Source organism: Canis lupus, chromosome 2, assembly GCF_011100685.1.
Source record: "Canis lupus familiaris isolate Mischka breed German Shepherd chromosome 2, alternate assembly UU_Cfam_GSD_1.0, whole genome shotgun sequence".
NCBI lineage: Eukaryota > Metazoa > Chordata > Mammalia > Carnivora > Canidae > Canis > Canis lupus.
Genome location: NC_049223.1, coordinates 77589267 through 77611253, shown reverse-complemented (window position 1 = coordinate 77611253; position 21987 = coordinate 77589267). Strand labels below are relative to the sequence as shown.

Here is a 21987-nt window from a genome sequence, read left to right as displayed (position 1 = left end):
CCCATTATCAAGGGCTCTAGGAAACTCTTCACTGAAACCATGAGATGGCCTTGAGTCCAGTGAGGAGAAAGATCTAGATGGTTTGCTGGTTGCTTTTTTGGAAATACCAATATATGAAGCTCAGGGTACACAAAAAATAAAGGGTTAATTCTAACTAGTTTTTAAAAACAAGTGAATTTTTTTTTTTAAGATTTTTATTCATGAGAGACAGAGAGAGGCAGAGACATAGGCACAGGGAGAAGCAGGCTCCTCTTGCCTGCTGGCAGCCTGCTGTGGGACCTGTGATCCCTCCACTCGGGATCACTACCTGAGCCAAAGGCAGATGCTCAACCACTAAGCCACCCAGGCGTCCCTGAATTTTTTTTTTAGGATTATGTATTTGAGGGGCGCCTGGTGGCTGTCAGCTAATAAGCATCTGCCTTCAGCTCAGGTCATGATCACAAGGTCCTGAGATAAAGCCCAACATCGGGCTCCCTACTCGGCAGGGAGCCTGCTTCTCCCTCTGCCTCTGTCCCCCTTGTGCTCTCTCTCCCTCTCTCAAAATCTTAAAAAATTTTTATTTTTATTTAAAAAAATTTTTTTTTAGAAATAAAGGTTGTTTATCTGAGAGAGAAAAGTAGAGGGACAGAGGGAGAGGGAGAGTCTCAAGCACTCTGTGCTGAGTGTGGAGCTTGGTGTGTGAATTTTAAATAGAGAAGACTTGCCAATTACTAGGTTCGCAGTCCCTCTTTGACTCTTCAGAGAAAGCAATACAGTTGTATTCACTACGGGCTCTAACAAGTTTCTGATGCATAGAATTAATTTGGATCCTACATTTTTTAAAATAGGGACAGTAATTTGTTTCAGGTCAAAATGAAACAAGACCAGGGAATTAAAATCATGGTGACATAGGCAAGAGAGAATTCTGCTTTCTAAGCCTTTCTCAGGATAAGGGGACAGGCCAGTCTCAGTGGCAGACACTGTGCTAGGTCCCAGAGATAGGGAGATTAACAACAAAACACCACAGATCTGCAAAGATAATATGTGAAATATGTTACATTGGCTCCTGACTGGAGGATCCCCTTTTTACTGGTCTTCATCCCTACTCAGGGATAAAGTGTTTCAAAACAAAATGCAGGGTGCTCAGTGGTTAAGTGCCGCCTTTAGCCCCGGGCGTGATCCTGGAGACCCGGGATCAAGTCCCACGTCAGGCTCCCTGTGTGGGGCCTGCTTCTCCCTCTGCCTGTGTCTCTGCCTCTCTTTCTGTGTGTCTCTCATGAATAAATAAAATCTTAAAAAAAAAATGCAGTTATAAATTTGAAGTTCATTCCTTCATTTTTATTTATCAAAGTGATGTAACTGCTAATCTGAGCCATTCTCCCAGGTTTCCGAATCCAGGTGATCTAATTCCACTAAAAGCATAAAAACTCCATGCTTCTACTGTGCACGAAGCCTTACTAAAGGTATGTTAGATGTCAAAGCTGACGTTTGCATCAAAGGAAACAGACTTCGTGGGTGTCAGCCATCTCCGGGGCGAGCCAACCTAGTTCCTTGCGGGACAGCAGCATAAAACGGGCCACTGCTGCATCCTCATCCGCCCTGTGAGTCTAATCCTACATTCATGACAACACAGCTCCCAGAGCCATCAGGGTAGAACTTCAACCATTGGATTTATGACTCACTTCTGCAGGAAGCCCAGGGGAATTACCTATATTCAGCAGAGCAAGAAATGACAAAAAAAGGCAATCTAGGGTGCTGGGTTCATGAGCCCTGGACATGTTGGGGCTCACGGCTGGGTCATGGTTATTTCCTGATGAGTCAATGACATTTACTGAACTACAGGTGTGAGCTTGCTCTCACAATCTCCCCTTTCCTCTAAAATCCTAGAATCTTAACTGGAGTTGCCAGCTGATGAATGTGAGTGGGAAGTAACACCACGTCATTTCAAATCTGATCACCGAGGTGGTGAGCCTGCAACAGGCCTGGCCCAGCAGCTCCTCCACACCTGGTTTTCACCACACAAGCTTCCCTCTGTTTGCTCGGCAACACCTCCCCATGCTGAGAGTTACTTTCCAACCTTGAGCACCATCATTCCATTCTCTAAGGTGAGTCCTAATGGCTGTCCCTGCAATGTACCCTCAATATTGCACTCTCCCAAAGTAAGTGACCTAGAACACAAATTAAAAAACAAGGGCAGCCCGGGTGGTTCAGAGGTTTAGCGCCTGCCTTCAGCCCAGGGCGTGATCCTGGAGACCCGGGATCGAATCCCACGTCAGGCTGCCTACATGGAGCTTCCTTCTCCCTCTGCCTGTGTCTCTGTGCCCGCCCCCCACCCCCCGCTCTCTGTGTCTCTCATGAATAAAAAAAATCTTTTTTAAAAAATTAAATAACAACAAAGGGTGCTTGGGTGGCTCAGTTGCTCAAGCGTCTGCCTTGGGCTCAGGTCATGATCTCGAGGTCCTGGATCAAGCCCCATGTTGGGCTCCCTGCTCAGTGGGGAGTATGCTTCTTCCTCTCCCTTTACCCCCTGCTCATGCTCTTTCTCTCTCATGTTTAAAATATTTAAACAACAACAAAACAGAGACATGTTTCGAGCTGAACTGTATCTTCTCCCTTAATCCCTCATTGTTCAACTACTAGCCCCTACTGCCTCAGAATGTGACTGTTAGTCAAAGCATAGGTCTGTAAAGAGGTAACTTAAAATGAGGTCATTAGGGTCACTCATCCAATATCACAGGGGTCCTTATAGGAGGAAATTCAGATGCAGACATGTACAGAGGGAAGACGAGGTGAAGACACACAGGAAGACAGCCATCCATCCATAAGCCCAGAAGAGAGGGCTGGAACAGATCTTCCCTGGGCTCTCAGAAAGAGTTAGCCCTGTTGACACGTTCATCTTGGGCTTCAACACTACAGACCTCCTAGACAAACTGCTGTTGTTTAAGCAACCTGGTCTGTGCTACTTTGTTATGGCAGCCCAAGCCAACTCAATACAATGATTAAGATTCCTTCAAAAAGTGGAGGACCACAACACTATGTGGCCAGATAGTTTCCTCTTCCCATGTATTCTGGTTTGGCAAAGTGTAGAGGTTACAGGATCAGAGAAATGTTACCACTTTTCCTGTTGAGAACCAGAAGGTGAAGTGACTTGCCTGAGGTTGCACCATTAGTTCCAAATGGGATACAGACTGTAGGCACCTGTTGGAGGGTCCCAGTTAGGGCAGTGCTTATGCTTCCAGAGAAGGGTGAATGGGCACTCCCCCTGAAGATCACCTGGTAGAGCCCAAAGTGCTGCTGCTGCTTTACTTCTAGAAATCTTGATTTACCCTATTAACTATTGTGGACTTTGCACTTCCTTCTATTTGTTTCAATGTTACCATTAACATAGTGGCACCCCTCCCAATACTGTGGAATAAAAAACGGATGCCCTAGAAATAGGCACTTTATCTTGCTACCTGTACCCCATCTGTGCAGGGAACAAGGAATGGTTCCTAGTACCTTCCCAACTGAAAAGTATAGGTCTGAAGAGGACCGTTCTCCAGAAACACTTAGAGACCTTGCTGCCAGAGACAGAAGAATTAGGGGAGTTCAGGATACATTTTGGAAAGTAGAGAAAGGCAGGTAATAGCAAATACTACCTAAAGAAGCTGGTAATAGTATTCAATGGAGCTAAAAAATAATAAAAAACTGGAGTCCTGGATGGCTCTGTTGGAAGAGCATGTGACCCTTGATCTCTGTGTAATGAACTCTCTGGGTTTTAGGAAAGAGCATCTGTTGGTATTGGGGGCAAAGCAGACAGAGACAGCAGGGGAGACCAGGTGATGAGGTTTCTCTCAGAATCATGAGTATTAAAAGCAAGGATTACTAACATTCCAGCTCATGATTACTCAGCAGATACCCGGTCCAAAAGATTCAGTTGTCAAGTAGTCCCCCTTTGGCACTGCTCTTGGTAGGCCTCTTCAAGTACAAGTTTAGGGCTGATAGAGTGGGACAGATGCTTCCTGAGCAATGTCAAAGTTCTCACAGAAGCTGAGGCTCCTGGAGGAAATGCTCTCACGAGCATCCATACCGGGTAAACTGAAAGAACTGGCCTGTGTTAAGTAAACTGGGAGGAAACCAGAAAAGTATCCCAAGGCTAGGATTTGAAAATGACCAAGTACTGTACAAGTACAGTATCCAAAACACAACTTAGGGCAGTCTAGGCAACATTCCTCAGTGATCCAAGATCTAATTGTAATAGTTCTTATCAAACTTCTTAAGCGAGATGCCTAGGTGGCTCATCAGCTGGGTGTCTGCCTTCGGTCCAGAGCGTGATCCTGGAGTCCCGGGATTGAGTCCCGCATCGGGCTCCCTGTCTGGAGCTTTGCCTCTCTCTCTGCCTGTTTCTCTGCCTCTCGCTCTCTGTGTCTCTCATGAATAAATAAATAAAATCTTAAAAAAAAAAAAAAAAAAAAACCTTAAGCAAACCTCTAGAAGTAAATGTAACAGTTTCATCTCATTTCCAAATCTTCTCTAAAGTCCTTTGTTTGCCATGAACAGAACACAGAATCACTGAGCTGCAGGGTAAGAGAATTCAGAAGGCTGAAGAACCACCAAGGGGAGACAACAGAGCAGAACAGATAGAGACGGCTCTGCATTGAGAGACTGGGTTTAATTCTGGCTTTGCCATTTACTATGACCTGGGGCAAGTTTCTGAACCACATTTTGTACCTTAGTTTTTCCCTTCTGTAACGGGATAATACACAATCACCATCTCATAGGGTTCCAAGGATTAATGAGATAATCTATGTACAGAGCCTGACTTGTAGAAGAAACTCAATTAGTGTTTGCTATGATTGTCATTATTATTTATGGTAACAGGTCGAATTTAAAACTACACTTTATCGAACATTCAAGGCACCATAAAGAAAGGTCTCTTTGTTAAACAGATTTAATACCAAATAGCGTTAATTACACATTTATGTACAGTATCAAGAGAAAATCGCCATTTTTGAGGAAAATGACTTAGAAGGTACCTTTCGAAGCTGCCTCTGACATATCAGTTGTTGACAAAACTGCTTAGGAACAATTCAGACTAGGCTAATAAATTAAATGATCAAAGGTAGAAAATTTCTCCAGCAGAAAAACCAGTGAAGAATTTTATGGAAAATAATAAAAGAAAATAATATAGGAAAATAGTTAGAAATTAGTTTCTTAAAAAAGGCAAACTTCACTGCAGCTGAGGGATACCGGTTAGTGATCTCTTATGGCTTCTAGGCACAGTTTTGTCAAGCAATTCCTAAACCAAGAGCTTCAACAGTTATGGTTCTTTAGCTTCAGCTCTGTAGAACTGAGTGGCCATCTGTTCTACCATGAAAATGCAAAACAAACTCTGCATGCTGGGAAGTAAAGTCAATCAGAACCTCTGGGGAATAGCTTAAAAATGATCTTTTTTCCAATTAAGAATAGAATTTCTTGCCATAGACAAAGTTAGAATTTTTGCTTACCCCAGAGAGAAATAAAATCGTTAACAGGATTTTGCAGGTATCAAAGATGAGAAATCTCAACAATAATCCTAAATTTTAAGTTTTTCTTAGTTGACTAAATACAGCATTTCATGAATATGGCTGGCTTCACCTCTTTCTCCTGATCCATCAGGATGGCAAGAGTTACCACAGCCTGAGCAAGAATAATTTCACAGGTTCTTTACAATAAGTACAAAAAGAGGTTAGCAAACCTAGAGTGGGGCTGACAAACTTTTTAAGAATGATGGGGAAAATGTTAAAGGTACTGGCATATTAACTAGCTCGTTTCATGTTATTTTCTGGTTAATTATACCCAACAGACATGATTAAAACATAGATCTGTTTCCTAAGATTTATACGGGACCAGGCTTCTTTTCATTAAGTCTGTGTGGATGGTTAGAATCTGTATTGAGTACTTTTATCATATTACTAAGGAAAGTTCTCCACGATTTTGCAATGGTAGCTCTTCTTTCTCATTTTGTAGGTTAAGCAGCTGACAATCTCTCTCCCAGTACTTTCTGAGATTCATTTACCAAAGGTGGTTTGTAGGTGGATTAAGAATGCATGAAACACTGTAACTAAACTCAGTAAGTCACTAACAGAGAGTACTGAAGCCACTGATCCATGCTGGAACTTGCTGGGATTACCTCTTGAGTTTGCTGTTTTCCTTTCTGTAACATGGAAGTAAAATATATGTGTTCTGCTCCTTTAGAATGCCTGGAAGGGAGAAAAAAACCAAACATTCCTTTATCTTAACATAAGTAAGGTGCATGTCTTTGATGGTGGGGATTTTCACTCAAGAGTGTAGTGAACATCTTGTCTTTTCCCTTTACATGATTCTGAAGCAAGGACAATTTTGTCCTTACCTAAACTTTGTACAATTAACACAATGTCAGAGTTGGAAAGGATCTCAAATGATCTGGTCCAAACATTTTACCCTATGCTGGAGCACCTGATGTACAATATAGCTACCAGGTTATTGTTCAGGATATCGTTTTAAAAATGGTACTGTAAAACAAAGAAAACCACAAAATCCTCCAACTTTTGACCTCAGAAGAGTAGACAAATTCTTAGCACAGGTACCCAACACCATAATATATTACCTGCCAAATAGCATAACAGAAAAGAGAATTACTTTCTAAGATTAGATCTGTAGGGTTTATCAAACCTTTGGCAGTGCTGTATTTTTTTTATCTAATCCAAGGATATATCTTAACATTAAAAACATAAAAAACTGGAATCTATGATCTTGAAAACAAGGACCTTAATGTAAAACGCAGAATGATTTTTTAAAACCTCTTGTTCATTAAACAATCAGGTTCAATATACCTAGAAACATCATTTACCATCCATATAAAGTATTCAAAAGCAAATAAACTGGAGCTTGTATTTAAAAAGGAAGATGGGGGCCCCTGGCTGGCTCAGTCAGTAGAGCTGCACTCTCGCGGGGTTGTGAATTCAAGCCCCACACTGGGTGTAGAGATTATTCATAAATAAAATCTATAATTTTGTTTTTAATTTAAAGAAATTTAAAAACTGAAAATAAAAAGGAAAATGAATGGCAGCTATTCCAAGGGGTAGAAAAGACTCAAGTGACTGCACCTTAGCTAGTTCTAAGGATATACTAGAATTTTTTAAATATAAGCTACAGTTCAGCAGCTTTAAAATTTCATGTTTATTCATATTTTTCAAAATATATGTACATAAAAAAAGGAAGATTTACAACAGGAAAGATTGCCTTACATGCAACACAAATTCCAATGAGCTCATGATGGGATCACACATGATTAAGGATCTACTTCAAGCCAATCTTCTCAAGTCCATTTCCCAGCCACATGTTAGGCTGCAGATGAGATCCCAGGAAACAATGCAAGTGGAATGAATGAAACAAACGTCTTTTGCCTCTGGCAGCACTCAAAGGGGCCAGAAGGTATACACCAAAAAGTTTAAGACAATTAAAATGTCAAGTGCCACAGGGAAGATAAATGATAACTGGAAATCAGTATTTCCCAAGTAGAAAGCTAATACTATTTAACACAACTGCACAATACTAAAACAAATACAAATGAGAAAGGGTTAGGTAGTTGGGCTTCATTTGCTTTTTTTTTTCTTTTCTTTTAAAATATCTCAGAAAGGAAGCCACTTGCTTGATATCAAAAGTGCTATGGAAAGAAAGGAGGGGGAAAAAAACCCACAGATGATCTGGAATTTAGTTTATTTTAGGAAATTGTGTGTTTTTCCACTTAACATTTCTACATTAGCAATGATGTAACTCTCCAACATTTCCTTATAAAAAAGGCAAACTGGAAATGACAACTCATGCTCCAAATATTAAAAAATATATTTAAACATTTGATCAAGGAGATTTTGCATGTTTTGGTTTTTGGTAACACAGGTGACACCGGAATTCACAAATTCAATATATTCCTGTATTTCCCCTTCAAAAATCAAGTGGTGGAGGGAATTTGTGCTTGCGGTTGAGAGAACGCAATGCCCTGGGCCAGTGAAAAATACCTGGAAACTGACCAATGTGAAAGTGGCCCAAAGGAGTTATAGGTCTTCAGAACCTAATGAAATTATAACGTTTTTTTGGCTTATTCCCAAAGCTAAGATGTCTCTGTAATTACACAGTTGGAGAGAAAGGGTTAGTGGAGTGGTTTTATAAATAAGATTAATTATTATATAGCTATAACTGAAGTCTCCAGGCAGAAGGCTTTACAATTCAGTCAGTGCTATATATACTGCCTCTTGTTTACTTCCAGCACCTGACCAGCATCCTATTCTTGATGCTTTCTACAAATATAAAAATCTCTGCAGCTGTTTATATAAAGCTGGAAGGCAAAAAAAAAAAAAAAAAAAAAAAAAGCCAAAGCTGACCATAAAAAAAGAAAGATGGTTGGGGTGGAGGGAGAAAAAAATGACAAATGTAGATTATACAGTTCAGGAAAACTGGAGTTATCGAAGAAATTAAAATGACTGAGGGAAGAGGCAGGCACCAAGAACAGCACCTAAAGCTAACAAATGCCTAAATTGGTTTATTTATATTCCCTCCCCACAGTGTTCATGGGGGAGGAAAAAAAATGTAATTTTAAAAGCATCAAAACTAAAACAAATGCACACTGACCTTAGAAAATAAGATTCTGAATTTTATCATGATACCCTTTTTTTCCTATAAAATTTATTTTTTTGCTTTGAAAGATTTCTTCATGGTGGCTTTGCCCTTGCTGGGCAACTTCACTTCCTTTCTCACATTGGCTGCAGGCTTCTTTGAAGAGCCACCACTAGGTTTCTTGATGACTGAGGATGAGGGTCTGGCTTTCTTGGCAGGAGTTTTGGCCTTGGGAGGGGCTTTCTTGGGCAGGGGCCTAGCTTTTCCCCGCTGGGCAGCTGGGACTTTAGGTGCAGGCTTGGACCCTCTCTGCTTCACAGATGCAGCCTTTACCGATGACTTGGCTGGGGTTTTCTTCTGCAACCTGTGAGAACCAAAGAGCAAAGGCTATGACTTAGTACTGGAGAGATTCACTTTGCCAGGATGACCAGATACTTTGCCAGAAAAGATCTAGTGTAGGTAAAAGTCACCTATGTAAAGGATAGGAATGTGATTAGACTCTTTACTAAAACTGTGTAAAAATTCAACCAATTCATGAAAGTCTATACATAACTCATGTTTTTCCTAAGAAAATATGGCATTATTTTTCTTTGAATAACAAACTATGGATAGCCAAACAGACCAAATGGCAAATTATATATTCACAAGGCTTCCTAAATTCAAAGTCCCTGAATTTTCAAGAAGACAAGTTCAAATGTTACACAAAGAACTTTCTGAGAAGGATCCTGAGTTGTTAAGACACGATTACTATTACTGCCATTTTTAGCTCTAAGGTAGAAAGGCCTCCCACACATCCATACCTCCTCTTAGGTGGAGGCTCTTCGTCATCAGAGTCTTCTTCTGAGGAGTCATCCTCCTCTTCATCCTCATCTCTTGAGTCATCTAGCTCTTTCTTTGGAAATAGAACTCCTGGGCTATGAAAAGAAAAAAGAAAACTTAGGTAAAAGAGAAGTCCCATAGAGGACAGGGGAAAAATGTGAACCTAGCTGCTCTTTCCTGGACATTACACATCTGCCTGCCCTCCCCAAATACTATGTTACAAGTATCAGGTTACACGTCTATTTTTTTTTAATATTTTATTTATTTATTCATGAGGGAGACACACACAGACACAGAGGCAGAGACACAGGCAGAGGGAGAAGCAGGCTCCATGCAGGGAGCCTGCTGTGGGACTCGATCTCGGGTCTCCAGGATCACGCCCTGGGAAGAAGGTGGTGCTAAACAGCTGAGCCACCCTAAACAGCTGAGCCACCTGGGCTGCCCTATCAGGTTACAGTTTAACCTATTTTGAACACACAAAGTTGTAACAAATCTATAAAAGTCCCAGACCATAATTCTTTCCCTTCCTCTTGCCATTTAATAAAACCAATTTTTACTCATTTACTTAATAAATAATTATTTAAGCTCTTGATGTGTGTCCAGCACTGTACTTGCCACTGAATATAAAGCAGTGAATTATCTATAAGGCAGCAAACAGTCTGCAGAGGAGTATACATTTTTTGCCCTCATGATATTGGCAAAAAGCCTCAAAATAATGTAAAGGCTGAATCTCTTCTAAGTTTTAGAGAAATTCAGTAAGTATTTTCTAATTTTCTTTCCCCTTACTGATAGAAATATTGATCCCATTGATTAATAAGTCCTTAAATTTTAACATTTTATGTATTTGGCTTTAAGAATTTGAAAAATTCAAATAACATGCAACCAAATAACACCTAGGCTTGTGTACAAGGTACAATATAAGAAACTATACTATACTTTTGCTAAAATAGGGTTTTAGTGGTACAGATCATGGAACTTTACCAGAAATCAAAGAATAAGAAGGCCATTGCATGGGTACACAGGATAATGCTTGGCCCACAGGAGGTGCTCAATATATTTTTTAGTTCAGTAATAAATAAACTATAGATATAAGAGGTTTTCAAGGAAATGGCCCTCCCTGTTTCTATAGTATGGAGAAGATAGATTAGGATTCTTGGGAACAGCCAATGCTTTCCCTCCTTGAATGAAGGACAGTTAAAACATATCTAATCCTCTAATAATCTTTTTGTCATTATCATTTACGTAATAAAAAAGGAATGAATATAAAAATGGCCAACGGTCTCATAGAATTCAATGCTTGATTTTAGGAATAGATGGCTAACAGTAAGCTCTAGTCAAAATCCCCCATTCCTACATGAAAAGCTCTTACTCTATAAACGATACTACCTTAGTTAGGGGTGCCTGGGTGGCTCAGTCAGTTAGGCATCTAATTCTTGGCTCTAGTCATGATCTCAGGGGTCATGAGAGCCTGTGTCAAGTTCCATGCTCATTGTGGAGTCTGCTTGAGATTTCTCTCTCCCTCTCCCCCTCCTGCTCTATGCGCTCTCTCAAAAATAAATAAATAAAACTTAAAAAGAAAAAACAAAACCCAAAACAGAAAAGCAACATTGCCTTAAGTAGTCTTTATCTTCAAGTATAATAACAGTAGTAAGTTAGTACATGAAACCCAAGCCTGTAACCTAAAATCAGATTTTAAATTTTACAATGATCAACACTTCACATTATGGGCCAGCTGCTTACCTGGGATAATAGGGAAAACAGAGCTGGAAAGTGCCACTGAATCCTTTGCCAGATATCTGTTCCATCCACCCATTCTTTTCACATTTCTGCAGAGTTTTCTTCAGCAAATGCACTGAACAAAAAATTCAGAAATGAAGAAAGTGATTTATTCAATTTGATAATTACCTCAACCACAATCAGTTATACATTAATTTACTGTCCTGTCAGATACTAGTTGACATGTGCAAAAGGAATTCTTTGTGGTCAAAGTGACTGAAAATTCACTTAACAATTAAACATCCATAAATTTGAAAAGAGTTAAATTGTCACGGCAAGAGACTTTAGAGACCATTTAAATTCCTCATTTCACAGGAGGGAAAACAAGAGCCCAGAGTGGTGACCAGCCCTACAGAGGCAACTAAATGATTAACAGCCAACCTAAAACTAAATCTCTCCTCTCCATTCATTGAAACATCCACTGAATACCCCTTTGTACTAGGAAAATCATCTAGCAGAATATCAACAAAACCGATTTCTCATGAATCAGCAAACAGTAACAGAACAATACCATGGCTTCTAAAGGCCTCACCAATTCTCATCTTTCATACAAAGACACATCAAAACTACATCTTACGATTCAGTGTCCAAAACATAGCTGCGGTATCAGTGAAACTGAAATGTTAATAACCACCTTCACCTTCTCTTCTAATTTTCAACCAAAAGGGAAAATCACGAAATGGTCTATAAGGGTGAATATGCACACTGAACACAATACATATCTTAAGGAAGGACAGATTAAAAAAAAAAAAAAAGGGCACAGAGAGCTGTTTTGTAACATGAAAAAAATTATCAGAAAGCAATCTCTCATAACATTAAAAAATTCATACTGCATGTATGCTAAAAGTCAATAGTAAGACTTTCAAATTAAAGTTATACAGTCCAGTTTGCATTTTGTTACTTATTTTCCACATTCCTTACCCTACACCACTCTTTCTAGTAGTCCACTGAGAAAATAGCCAGCCTCACTAATCCGCATGTGATAGAGCTGTTAGGCTGAGGTTTTTCATCTCAAATCACCACCTTATAGGGTAGATACACTTTACTAAATAAAAGTATTTTCTGTTTTAGGGCTTAAGGCAATGAGAAATAACCTAAGCCGTGTTTTAAAACACCAGCTCAGTTTCAAGGTGAAATTAGATGTTTTGGTAAACATTCAGAAAGGCAAAAAGCTATTATACCTGAGAGTGCTCTAAACCAAAAAAGATTTATCTAAATTACAGTAAAAACATATAGGAGAAAAACCTTTACAGCAAAGTACAACCAAATCCTGCTCTTCAGTAGACATTGTAAATTAAGGATGAACCTTGATCATTTGTTTTTCTTTCTATATATAAGAAATTTGGTTTTTTTTTGTTTTTGTTTTTTTAAATTTTTATTTACTTATGATAGGCACACAGTGAGAGAGAGAGAGGCAGAGACACAGGCAGAGGGAGAAGCAGGCTCCATGCACCGGGAGCCCGACGTGGGATTCGATCCCGGGTCTCCAGGATCGCGCCCTGGGCCAAAGGCAGGCGCCAAACCGCTGCGCCACCCAGGGATCCCTATATAAGAAATTTGTCAAGTTGTTGTCCCCTCTTGGTTTTCACAGTCAGTACTTAATGCCTTGTCATTAATAGCATGAGCTCTAAAATCTTTCACAAGATAATTCCTCTGATCCCAGTTAATGCGCACAACTCTGAGTCTTACTTTGATAGTTAGAATTGGTCCCTGGGTGGTTCTCCAGGACATACTTCTTCAGAGCAGTGGTGGAGCAGGTCTTCGGCTCATTCATGGCAGCAATGGCAGACAAGATTGCATATTCCATCAGGCTTCCACCAAGCAGGGGTTTCTCCCCTGATTTCTTCAGCTGTTTTCCAAGGAGGAAGAGAAAAGCATCAAGACAACACTCTCCCAAAGCAGGTCAAGACAAGACTCCTCTGCACCAGGTGGGTCGGAGTTCCTGCATTAGCACAGATATGTTTTACAATAAATTGTCAGGTTAGGGACTTTCTCTTCCCACTCATCAGGTATTCAATCAAACTGAGGAGTCCCAACCCTCCTAAGGATATTTCCTCTTTCCAATTACCCCTCTATCCAACCTAAAACAGCAACAGCCACACTAACTCAGAGTGACAGCTCTACTCCAATAAGCAAGTTAACTTGTTATGCCCCCCAAAATAAGACACTTTTGAGAATACTTCCCTGTCTCAATCTGAAAAACGTAATAGTTACAAAAATAAGAACTTTTTTTAATCTTGTAAGGAAAACAACAACAAAAAGCTTGATAAATATGCAGGGTATCATACAACAGAAAATAACATAGCATATTCCAAGGATAAAAGGATGGGGAAGAAAGATCAGAACCGATAAACAAAAAGGGTAAAAGGACAAACTCAGGTATAGTCTAGAGATTCTCAGAGTGATCCGTAAACCCTCTGGAGTTCCTGAGACTCTTTCAGAGGATCTGCAAGGTCAAAACTATTTTCATAATAATATTAAGATGTGATGTGCCTTTCTCACTGTGGTAACATTTGCACTAACGGTAGAAAAGCAATGGTGGGTAAAACTGCCGCCACCTTAGTGTAAATCAAGGAGGAGACACAAAAATGTACCAGCAGTTACTGTATTCTCTACTGCTATCCACTTGTGATTAAAAAGAAAAAAGTCAATTTTCCTTAGGAATGTCCTTGATGAAGTAGTCAAAATTATTTCATTAAATCTCAATGCCAGTGCATTTCTTTTTTGATATTTTATGGGATGAGATGGGAAGAACACATAAAGCACGTCAACTGATATAGAGGTAAGATGGTGGGTCTCAAGGAAAAGCACCTGAGTGATTGAGTTGTGAGCAGAACCAGCTACATTATTCATGGAACACCCCCTTTTCCTTGAAGGAACAACTAATAGATAAACTATACTTATTCAGACTTGGGCATCTGGTAGACATTTTCTTGGAAATGTATTAAATAAGCCTCTCCCTTCAAGGAAAACTAACTGTATTTGTTGCCAAGTATAAAATTCAAATTTTCAAGAAAAAATGTAAATCATAGAACATTTGTATTTACACCATGGTGAGCTTGGTAATTTCCTAGTACTTAAACACTGCTCTGATGAGGCCAGTGGGTGATATTAATGTTACTTTTGTTATTGTTTGATGAAATGTGGTATTTTAATAATCTGCATAATTCAGTGAACCACTATTTTCCAAATGACCATGTTATGAAATTACGCATGGTTAAAAGATCCACTCAGTTTAAGACCAAAAATTTTAAGGCATGAGTACAAAAAGTTCACTGATATGGCCTCAGGCTCCACATGACAACTAATCTTTAAAGAATTACCACAAAATCAATTAATGTATATACCATATTAACAGAATAAAGGACAAAAACCACAGGATCATCTCAAGAGACAGAAAAATCATCCGACAAAACCAATAGCTGTTCATAATAAAAACTCCCAACAAACAAGTAATAAAGGAAAATATTTTCTCCACCTGATAAGAGGCATCTATGAAAAACCTACAGCTGACTTGATGTTTTCCCTTTAAGATGGGGAACAAGATGAGGATGTCTGCTCTCATCAGTGTACTAGAGGTTCTAACCAGTGCAATTAGGCAAGAAAAAAGCAAAACAAAACATCCATCCAGGTTGGAAAGGTAGAAGTAAAATGGTCTTTATATGCAAACGATATGACACTGTATGTAGAAAATCCTAGAGAAGCCACTAAAAATCCTAAGAAGCCTACAAAAAAACTCCTAGAACTAGTAAATGAGTTCAGCAAAACTGAATCAATATAAAATCAGTAGACAAATCAGTTGTATTTCTATAGGCTAGGAATATCTAAAAAATGAAACGATTTCCATTCACAATAACATGGAAAAAGAATAAAATACTTAGGGATAAACTTAACAAAAGAAATGTAAGACCTTTATCCTGAAAACTACAAATGCTGCTGAGAGAAGTTAAAGATCTAAATAAACAAAGAAACAGTCAGTATTTATGAACTAGAAAACTCAGCATTATAAAAAATGATTCTTCCCAAATTGATACATAGGTTCAATGCAATCTCTACCAAAATCCTAGCAGGCTTTTTTGTGAAAACTGACAAATGGATCCTAAAATTCATATGGGAAATGCCCAAGACCCAGAATAATCAAAACAGTTTTTTTTTTTTTAATTACATTTTAACACTTCCCAGTTCGAAAATTTACTGCAAAGTTTTCAAAGTTAGTCATCAAAATAGTGTGATCTTGACCTAAGAATTCAAAATATAGAGGGATGCCTGAGTAGTTCAGCGGTTGAGTGTCTGCCTTCAGCTCAGGGCGTGATCCTGGGATCTAGGATCAAATCCCGTATCAGGCTCCTTGCGGGAAGCCTGCTTCTCCCTCTGCCTATGTCTCTGACCCCCCCCCCCCCCACCGCCCCCCTGTGTGTCTCTCATGAATAAATAAATAAAATCTTTAAAAAAAAATTCACATATAGATCAATGGAACAAAATTAAGAGTCCAGCAATAAGCCCTTAACCCTTCTGGTCAATTTTTTTTTTTTCTTTTTAAATAAAGATACCAAGGCAATTCAGCAGGGAAAGGACAGTCTTTTCAATAATGTTGGGACAATTTGGTATCCACATGCAAGAACATGAATTTATATCCTTACCTCATACCACAAACAAAACTCAAAATGGATAGACCTCAATGTAAAAGCTAAACTATAAAAAAAAACTTCTAAAAAAACCCTAAAAATCTTGTGGTCATAAGTTAGGCTTTGATTTATTGACTATAACACCAAAAGCAGGAGCAATTTTTAAGAAATGATAAACTGGGGATGCCTGGGTGGCTCAGCGGTTGGGCGTCTGCCTTTGGCTCAGGGGGTGATCCCGGGAGAACCGGGAAGGAGTCCCACATCGGAATCCCTGCATGGAGCCTGCTTCTCCCTCTGCCTGTGTCTCTACTCTTCTCTCTCTCTCTCTCTCTCTCTGTGTCTCTCATGAATAAATAAATAAAATCTTAAAAAAAAAAATGATAAACTGGACTTCATTAAAATTAAATACTTTTATACTTTTTCAAAAGATACCATTAAGAAAGTGAACGTATAGGCCACAGATTAGGAGAACATATTTGCAAATCATTTATCTTGTGAAGAACTTTTATCTAGTTACATAACTTTTATATCTCAATAATGAGACAAATAATCCAACTTTAAAAACAGGAAAAGGAGTTAAATAGACATTTTACCAGAAAAGAATAAACAAATGTTCACTAAACACATGAAAAGATGGTCAACATCAGCAATCATTAGGGAAATGTCAACCCAAACCACAATGAAATAGCACTCTATATCCACCAGTATGGATAGAATTTTGAAAAGACAGTAACAAGTGTTTGCAAAGACATAGAGGAACTAGAACCCTTACACTTTGTTGCTAGGAGTGTAAAATGATGCAGCCAGTCTGGTAGTTTCTTACAACATAAATTTACCCCACAGTCCAGCAAGACCACACTCCTAGTTATATATCCATGAGAAATAAAAAATACGTATCTGCACAAAGATTGGATGTAAATGTTCATAGGCACATTATTCCTAAGAGTAAAGTAGAAATAAGCCCAATTTTCATCAACTTGTGAATAAATAAATGTTAGATTCACATAATGTAATACTATGCGACAGTACAAAGGAATGAAAGGACTGATTCATGCGGCAACAGACAAGGCTCAAACAAGAGTATGCTAAGTGAAAGAAGCCAGACACAAAAGACCACACATGTTGTATGACTCTACCTATATGAAATGTGTAGAAAAGGCAAATCTATAGAAAGAGAAAGTCAATTAGTAGGTTGGCTAAGGATGAGAATGGGGAGACTGCAAACGGGCACAAGAGATCTTTCTGGATGATGAAAATGTTCTAAAACTAGATTGTGATGATGGTTATACAATTCTGCAAGTTTACTAAGAATCATTGAATTATAATCTGTAACTTAAAAAGAATGTATTTTATGGTATATAAACAATACTTCAATAAAGCTACTTAAAAAATTATCATTTGTTCTGACTCTTGATTTCGGCTCAAGTCATGATCTCAGGGTGGTGAGACAGCCTTGGGTCAGGTTCTGAAGTCTGCTAGGTCTGCCAGTCCTTCTCCTTCCACCCCTTCCACACTTAACAGCTGTCTCTAATAAATAAAAAAAATTTTTTTTAAATGATCCTCTGTTGAGTTTTTGTATAGTATTAAAGAATAATATCCACAACTATTTGAAAATTATCTTAAAATATTCCACACTTGTCTAACTATAATTTTGTGTGTGGTACATTTTCTTCACAGATGTAACCCTAAATGTGTTCAACAGATACCAGCTGTCTTCTCTTAAGCAAGACATCAAAGACTAGTAACATTTTAATAAATAGTACCCCTCTTCTGATTCAATTTTGTTTTGGAAAATATAGTTATTTTTCACAAAAAAAGTTACTTATGCTAATGTGAAAAAATTTTAAATAAATGAATATTTAAAATTTCCCTCAGTTTTAATTTCTATTATGGTAAATATTGATAGGTATAACCCACATTAAAAAAAAAAAACAAAAAAACCTCTTGGGGTCCTCAAAAAATTTTGAGTATAAAAGAGGTCCTGCAACCAAAACTTCTGAGAACCACTTCTCTATAATCCTTTTCAGCCTCTAACCTGGAATGTCCCAGAAGCACCTTTGCCAGTTATTTGTTCTAACTGGCCTCTCTCTACTGCTCTCTGCAGAGCATTCTTCAACAGCTGAGGCCTGCAGAGAAAACAAAAGAATAGCAATAAATATATCAATGGAGAGATTTAAAGAAAAAAGTCCAGGGTTATTTCCTGAACTAAAGTTCTGATTCTTATTATATGTAGTACTTTATTAAAATGGACAATAAAATAAAGTATTGGCATCCCTAAAACAAGTGGTACTTTTTCCTTGAGCAAAGAAGTCCTTACCCGGATACACAGAACCATATACCACACAGAGCTATGTACCACACAGAACCAATTTCCGAACTTCAGGGCACTCCAAACACCTTCCATTTATTTCCATCAACCACAATGGCAACCAAAATATGTAATCAAGCAAAGCATGGGTATGTTTAAATTCCCACCCAACTCTAGAATTCTGAGGCAAAATTCCTAGATTTTTTAAAAAGTTAGTAACACAGTGACAAAAACCAACAGATTCATTTTTCACAAACTAGTATCTGAGGTTAGTCTAATAAAACAATTCACTGGAAAAGAAAATTGGTTGTTCTTTTCTCTTTTTTGAGATTTTATTTATTCACAAGAGATATAGAGAGAGAAAGAGAGAGAGAGAGAGAGAGGTAGAGACATTGGTAGAGGGAGGAGAAGCAGGCTCCATGCAGGGAGCTCAATGTGGAATTTGAACCAGGGACTCCAGGATCATGCCCTGAGCCGAAGGCAAATGCTCAATCACTGAGCCACCCAGGCGTCCCCAAAATTGGTTGCTCTTAAACATAGTGTCTCTGTCTTAAGGGGGTTACAGTTTGAAACAAACCAGGCTAGTAGGTCATCAAAACCAAAAAGCAGAAAGAAGAAATGGAGTATCATTAAAAACATAAGATGGATGGCCTGGCTGGCTCAGTTGAAAGAGCCTGAAACTCTTAACCTCTAGACTGTAAGTTCAAGCACCATGTTGGGTGGAGATTAATTAAAAATAAAATCTTTAGGGCAGCCCGGGTGGTTCAGCGGTTTAGTGCCACTTTCGGTCCAGGGCCTGATCCCAGAGACCCGGGATCGAGTCCTGCATTGGGCTCCCTGCATGGAGCCTGCTTCTCCCTCTGCCTGTGTCTCTGCCCCTCTCTCTGTGTCTCTCATGAATAAATAAAATCTAATAAATAAACAAATAAATAAGTAAGCAAATAAATAAATAAATTCTTTAAAACAAGCAAACAAACGTACATAAGACCAAGTCCAAGACTGTCCTGTCAAGGAGCAGTAAACTGAGAGGTGGGTGCAGGGACAAATCATTAAAGCTGACCCAGGGCTTAAAGGGAACTATAGCATGGAACACGACAATCAAATGGAAAGCTGTACATTCAGGCCAACAATAGGACATCTGAAGAAAGGGTGAATCATAATCTGAAAGTCTGGAGGTTTGTTCTGTCATAACTCTCAAGAGTTGCTAGAATAGCACCCAATCAGCAGAACAGCATGAGTTAGTTGGTTAGTTGCTTCGTAGGCAGAAAAAAGATAATTGGAACAGCCCACTGAGGGGCAGAACAGTAAGGGCCAAACTATCATAGATGCTTCACTGAGGTTTGATATTTTTCTATGGAGGAGAAATTTTCAATTTGTATCTAACCACTGAGGTATTACAGGCTGAGCTGACACTAGAGTTGTTTTTTTAAGATTAAAAAAAAAAAAAAGATTTTATTTATTTATTCATGAGAAACAGAGAGAGAGAGAGGCAGAGACATAGGCAGAGGGAGAAGCAGGCTCTCTGTAGGAGCCTGATGTGGGACAGGATCTCACTGCCCTCAGTCAAAGGCAGACGCTCAACTGCTAAGCCACCCAGGCATCCCCACACTAAAATTAATGACATCATCTATATGCTTAGGGAAGAACAGAGGGAATCCCATGTTCCTACAGGATGCTAAAGAGTGGGAACTATCTTAACAAATCTTGTACATCCCTGACAATCCAAATGAAGAAACTTCCAATTTAAAAAAATATCACAATGAAAATATTTCTAAGCCAGTGCTATTCCCTTCAGGATGAGTATGATTTATGCCATGCCCAAAACACATAGAGACACAAAGTCCTTCATCCCATAAACATTTACTGAGTATTTTTTATAGTTTTACAGGAATAAATACAGAGACCTGGTCACTAAACTCTAGGAATTTAAGAGATGATAAATACACAATAATTATCATAAGGCATGGTAAAGTTCAAGGTTGAAGTACGTGCATAGAGTTTTGGGAACACAGTTGAGGGAGTGATTTAACTGCCACACACTTTTTCTATTAGTTGCTCTGTAAGACAGAAGGCTTAAAAACTGGTTTCCTGGGTACCCTGGGTGGCTCAGCGGTTTGGTGCTACCTTCAGCTCAGGGTGTGATCCTGGAGACCTGGGAGACCTGGGTCCCACGTTGGGCTCCCTGTATGGAGCCTACTTCTCCCTCTACCTGTGTCTCTGCCTCTCTCCCTCTGTGTCTCTCTCATGAATAAATAAATAAAAATCTTTACAAAAAAAAAAAAAAAACACAAAAAACAAAAACAAAAAAACTGGTTTCCAGGGATGCCTGGGTGGCTCAGCAGTTGAGCAGTCGAGCATCTGCCTTTGGCTCAGGGTGAGATCCTGGCCCCAGGGCTGAGTCCCACATCTGGCTCCCTGCAGGGAGCCTGCTTCTCCCTCAGTCTGTGTCTGTCTTTTTCTGTCTCTTGTGAATAAATAGATAAAATCTTAAAAAAACAAAACAAAACAAAACAAAAAACTGGTTTCCAATGGGAGATTATGCAGCTTCAGTAAAACAATGACACCCCAGGTGAAGAGAACTTCTTAACTGAGGTTCAGATGCTCCCAGAATGAGTGATCAGTTAAATCGGTTCCCTTCTTTAACAACATTTCTGTTTTCTCAGCAATCTTTATGCTAGCATACCCTTTGTCCTGGGCTTTTTGAAATCAGAGTTCTATCACTCCTCTATCTTTCAGTAAAACCATATTTACCAACTGCTTCAAAATTTCTCAGATTGGCCCATTCTTTCATCACTGTTATAACTTTAGTACAAGGCACCACGCTGCCCCTTCTCGGCACTGTGCTGCTTTCTGTTTTCGTAATGCATACCACCATTAGGTCAATACATCTACAAAGGTCAACTTTAGGTGTTACTCAAAAGATCAAGTGTCAGGTCCTAATGCCTCAACCCACTTCAAAGCCTCCCATGAATGCAGTTAGACCCAGGCTCCTTTTAGTTCCCAAAAAGAATGTCAACTCTCGCTTCTGAAATTTTCTTATGAAACTCCTTTAAGAATGACTTCCCCACTCTACCATCCATTTAAATTCTACATTCTTCTAGATCTAATCAAACTCCATCTCTAACTTACTGCTAAGTCTCAGGCACAGATCCCCGTTCTGAAAAATTCTATAGTCTATATCACACCATTAGCATCTACCACGGTGCCAAGTACTATTTGAAATCCTTTATATGCGTGGAAAAAAACAGATAATACAACAGACAGACCCAAGAAATAGGTACTATTATTGCTCATACTTTACTGATGGGAAAAAGCTGAGTGACGCAGAAAAGTCATTTCTCCAAAGTCACATAGCTAGGCAGTGAAAGAACCAGTTAAAACTTGGGCAGTCTGACTCCAGACTCCTACATTCTTACTCACTAAGCTATGCCTGCACTTTCCAATATAAGACAACCCGGAACAGTGGGAAAAAGCAAGAGGTATGAAATTGAAAAACAAAATAAAGTTTTGGCTTTACCAGTGAACAGTCAGGTAACCCTGGGTAAGCAAAATTGAGGCAGGAAAAAATATTGTCTCTCTTAATTATGGAAAATAGTGTATACAAAAGCGTTTTAGGGGGATCCCTGGGTGGCGCAGCTGTTTGGCGTCTGCCCTTGGCCCAGGGCACGATCCTGGAGACCCGGGATCGAATCCCACGTCGGGCTCCCGGTGCATGGAGCCTGCTTCTCCCTCTGCCTATGTCTCTGCCTCTGTGTGTGTGTGTGACTATCATAAATAAATAAAAATTAAAAAAAAAAAAAAAAAGCGTTTTAGGGACGCCTGGGCAGCTCAGCGGTTGAGCGTCCGCCTTTGGCTCAGGGTGTGATC

The 21987-nt window shown here is 39.1% G+C and overlaps 1 protein-coding gene across 21 annotated transcripts in view; it reads right to left on the bottom strand.

Annotated features, from left to right (window-relative positions):
* Positions 1-7138: 7138 nt before the first annotated feature.
* Positions 7139-21987, bottom strand: part of HP1BP3 (heterochromatin protein 1 binding protein 3) — a 39427-nt gene continuing 24578 nt past the window's right edge. For all 21 annotated transcript variants that reach the window (XM_038531723.1, XM_038531728.1, XM_038531730.1 and 18 more), the window contains 5 exons: positions 17848-17938; positions 12877-13036; positions 11152-11263; positions 9393-9506; positions 7139-8956 (listed from right to left, as the gene is read on the bottom strand). In XM_038531723.1, coding sequence (XP_038387651.1) covers positions 8662-8956; positions 9393-9506; positions 11152-11263; positions 12877-13036; positions 17848-17938 — 772 coding nt within the window. In that variant the 3' untranslated portion in view covers positions 7139-8661. The remainder of the gene's footprint in view (positions 8957-9392; positions 9507-11151; positions 11264-12876; positions 13037-17847; positions 17939-21987) is intronic.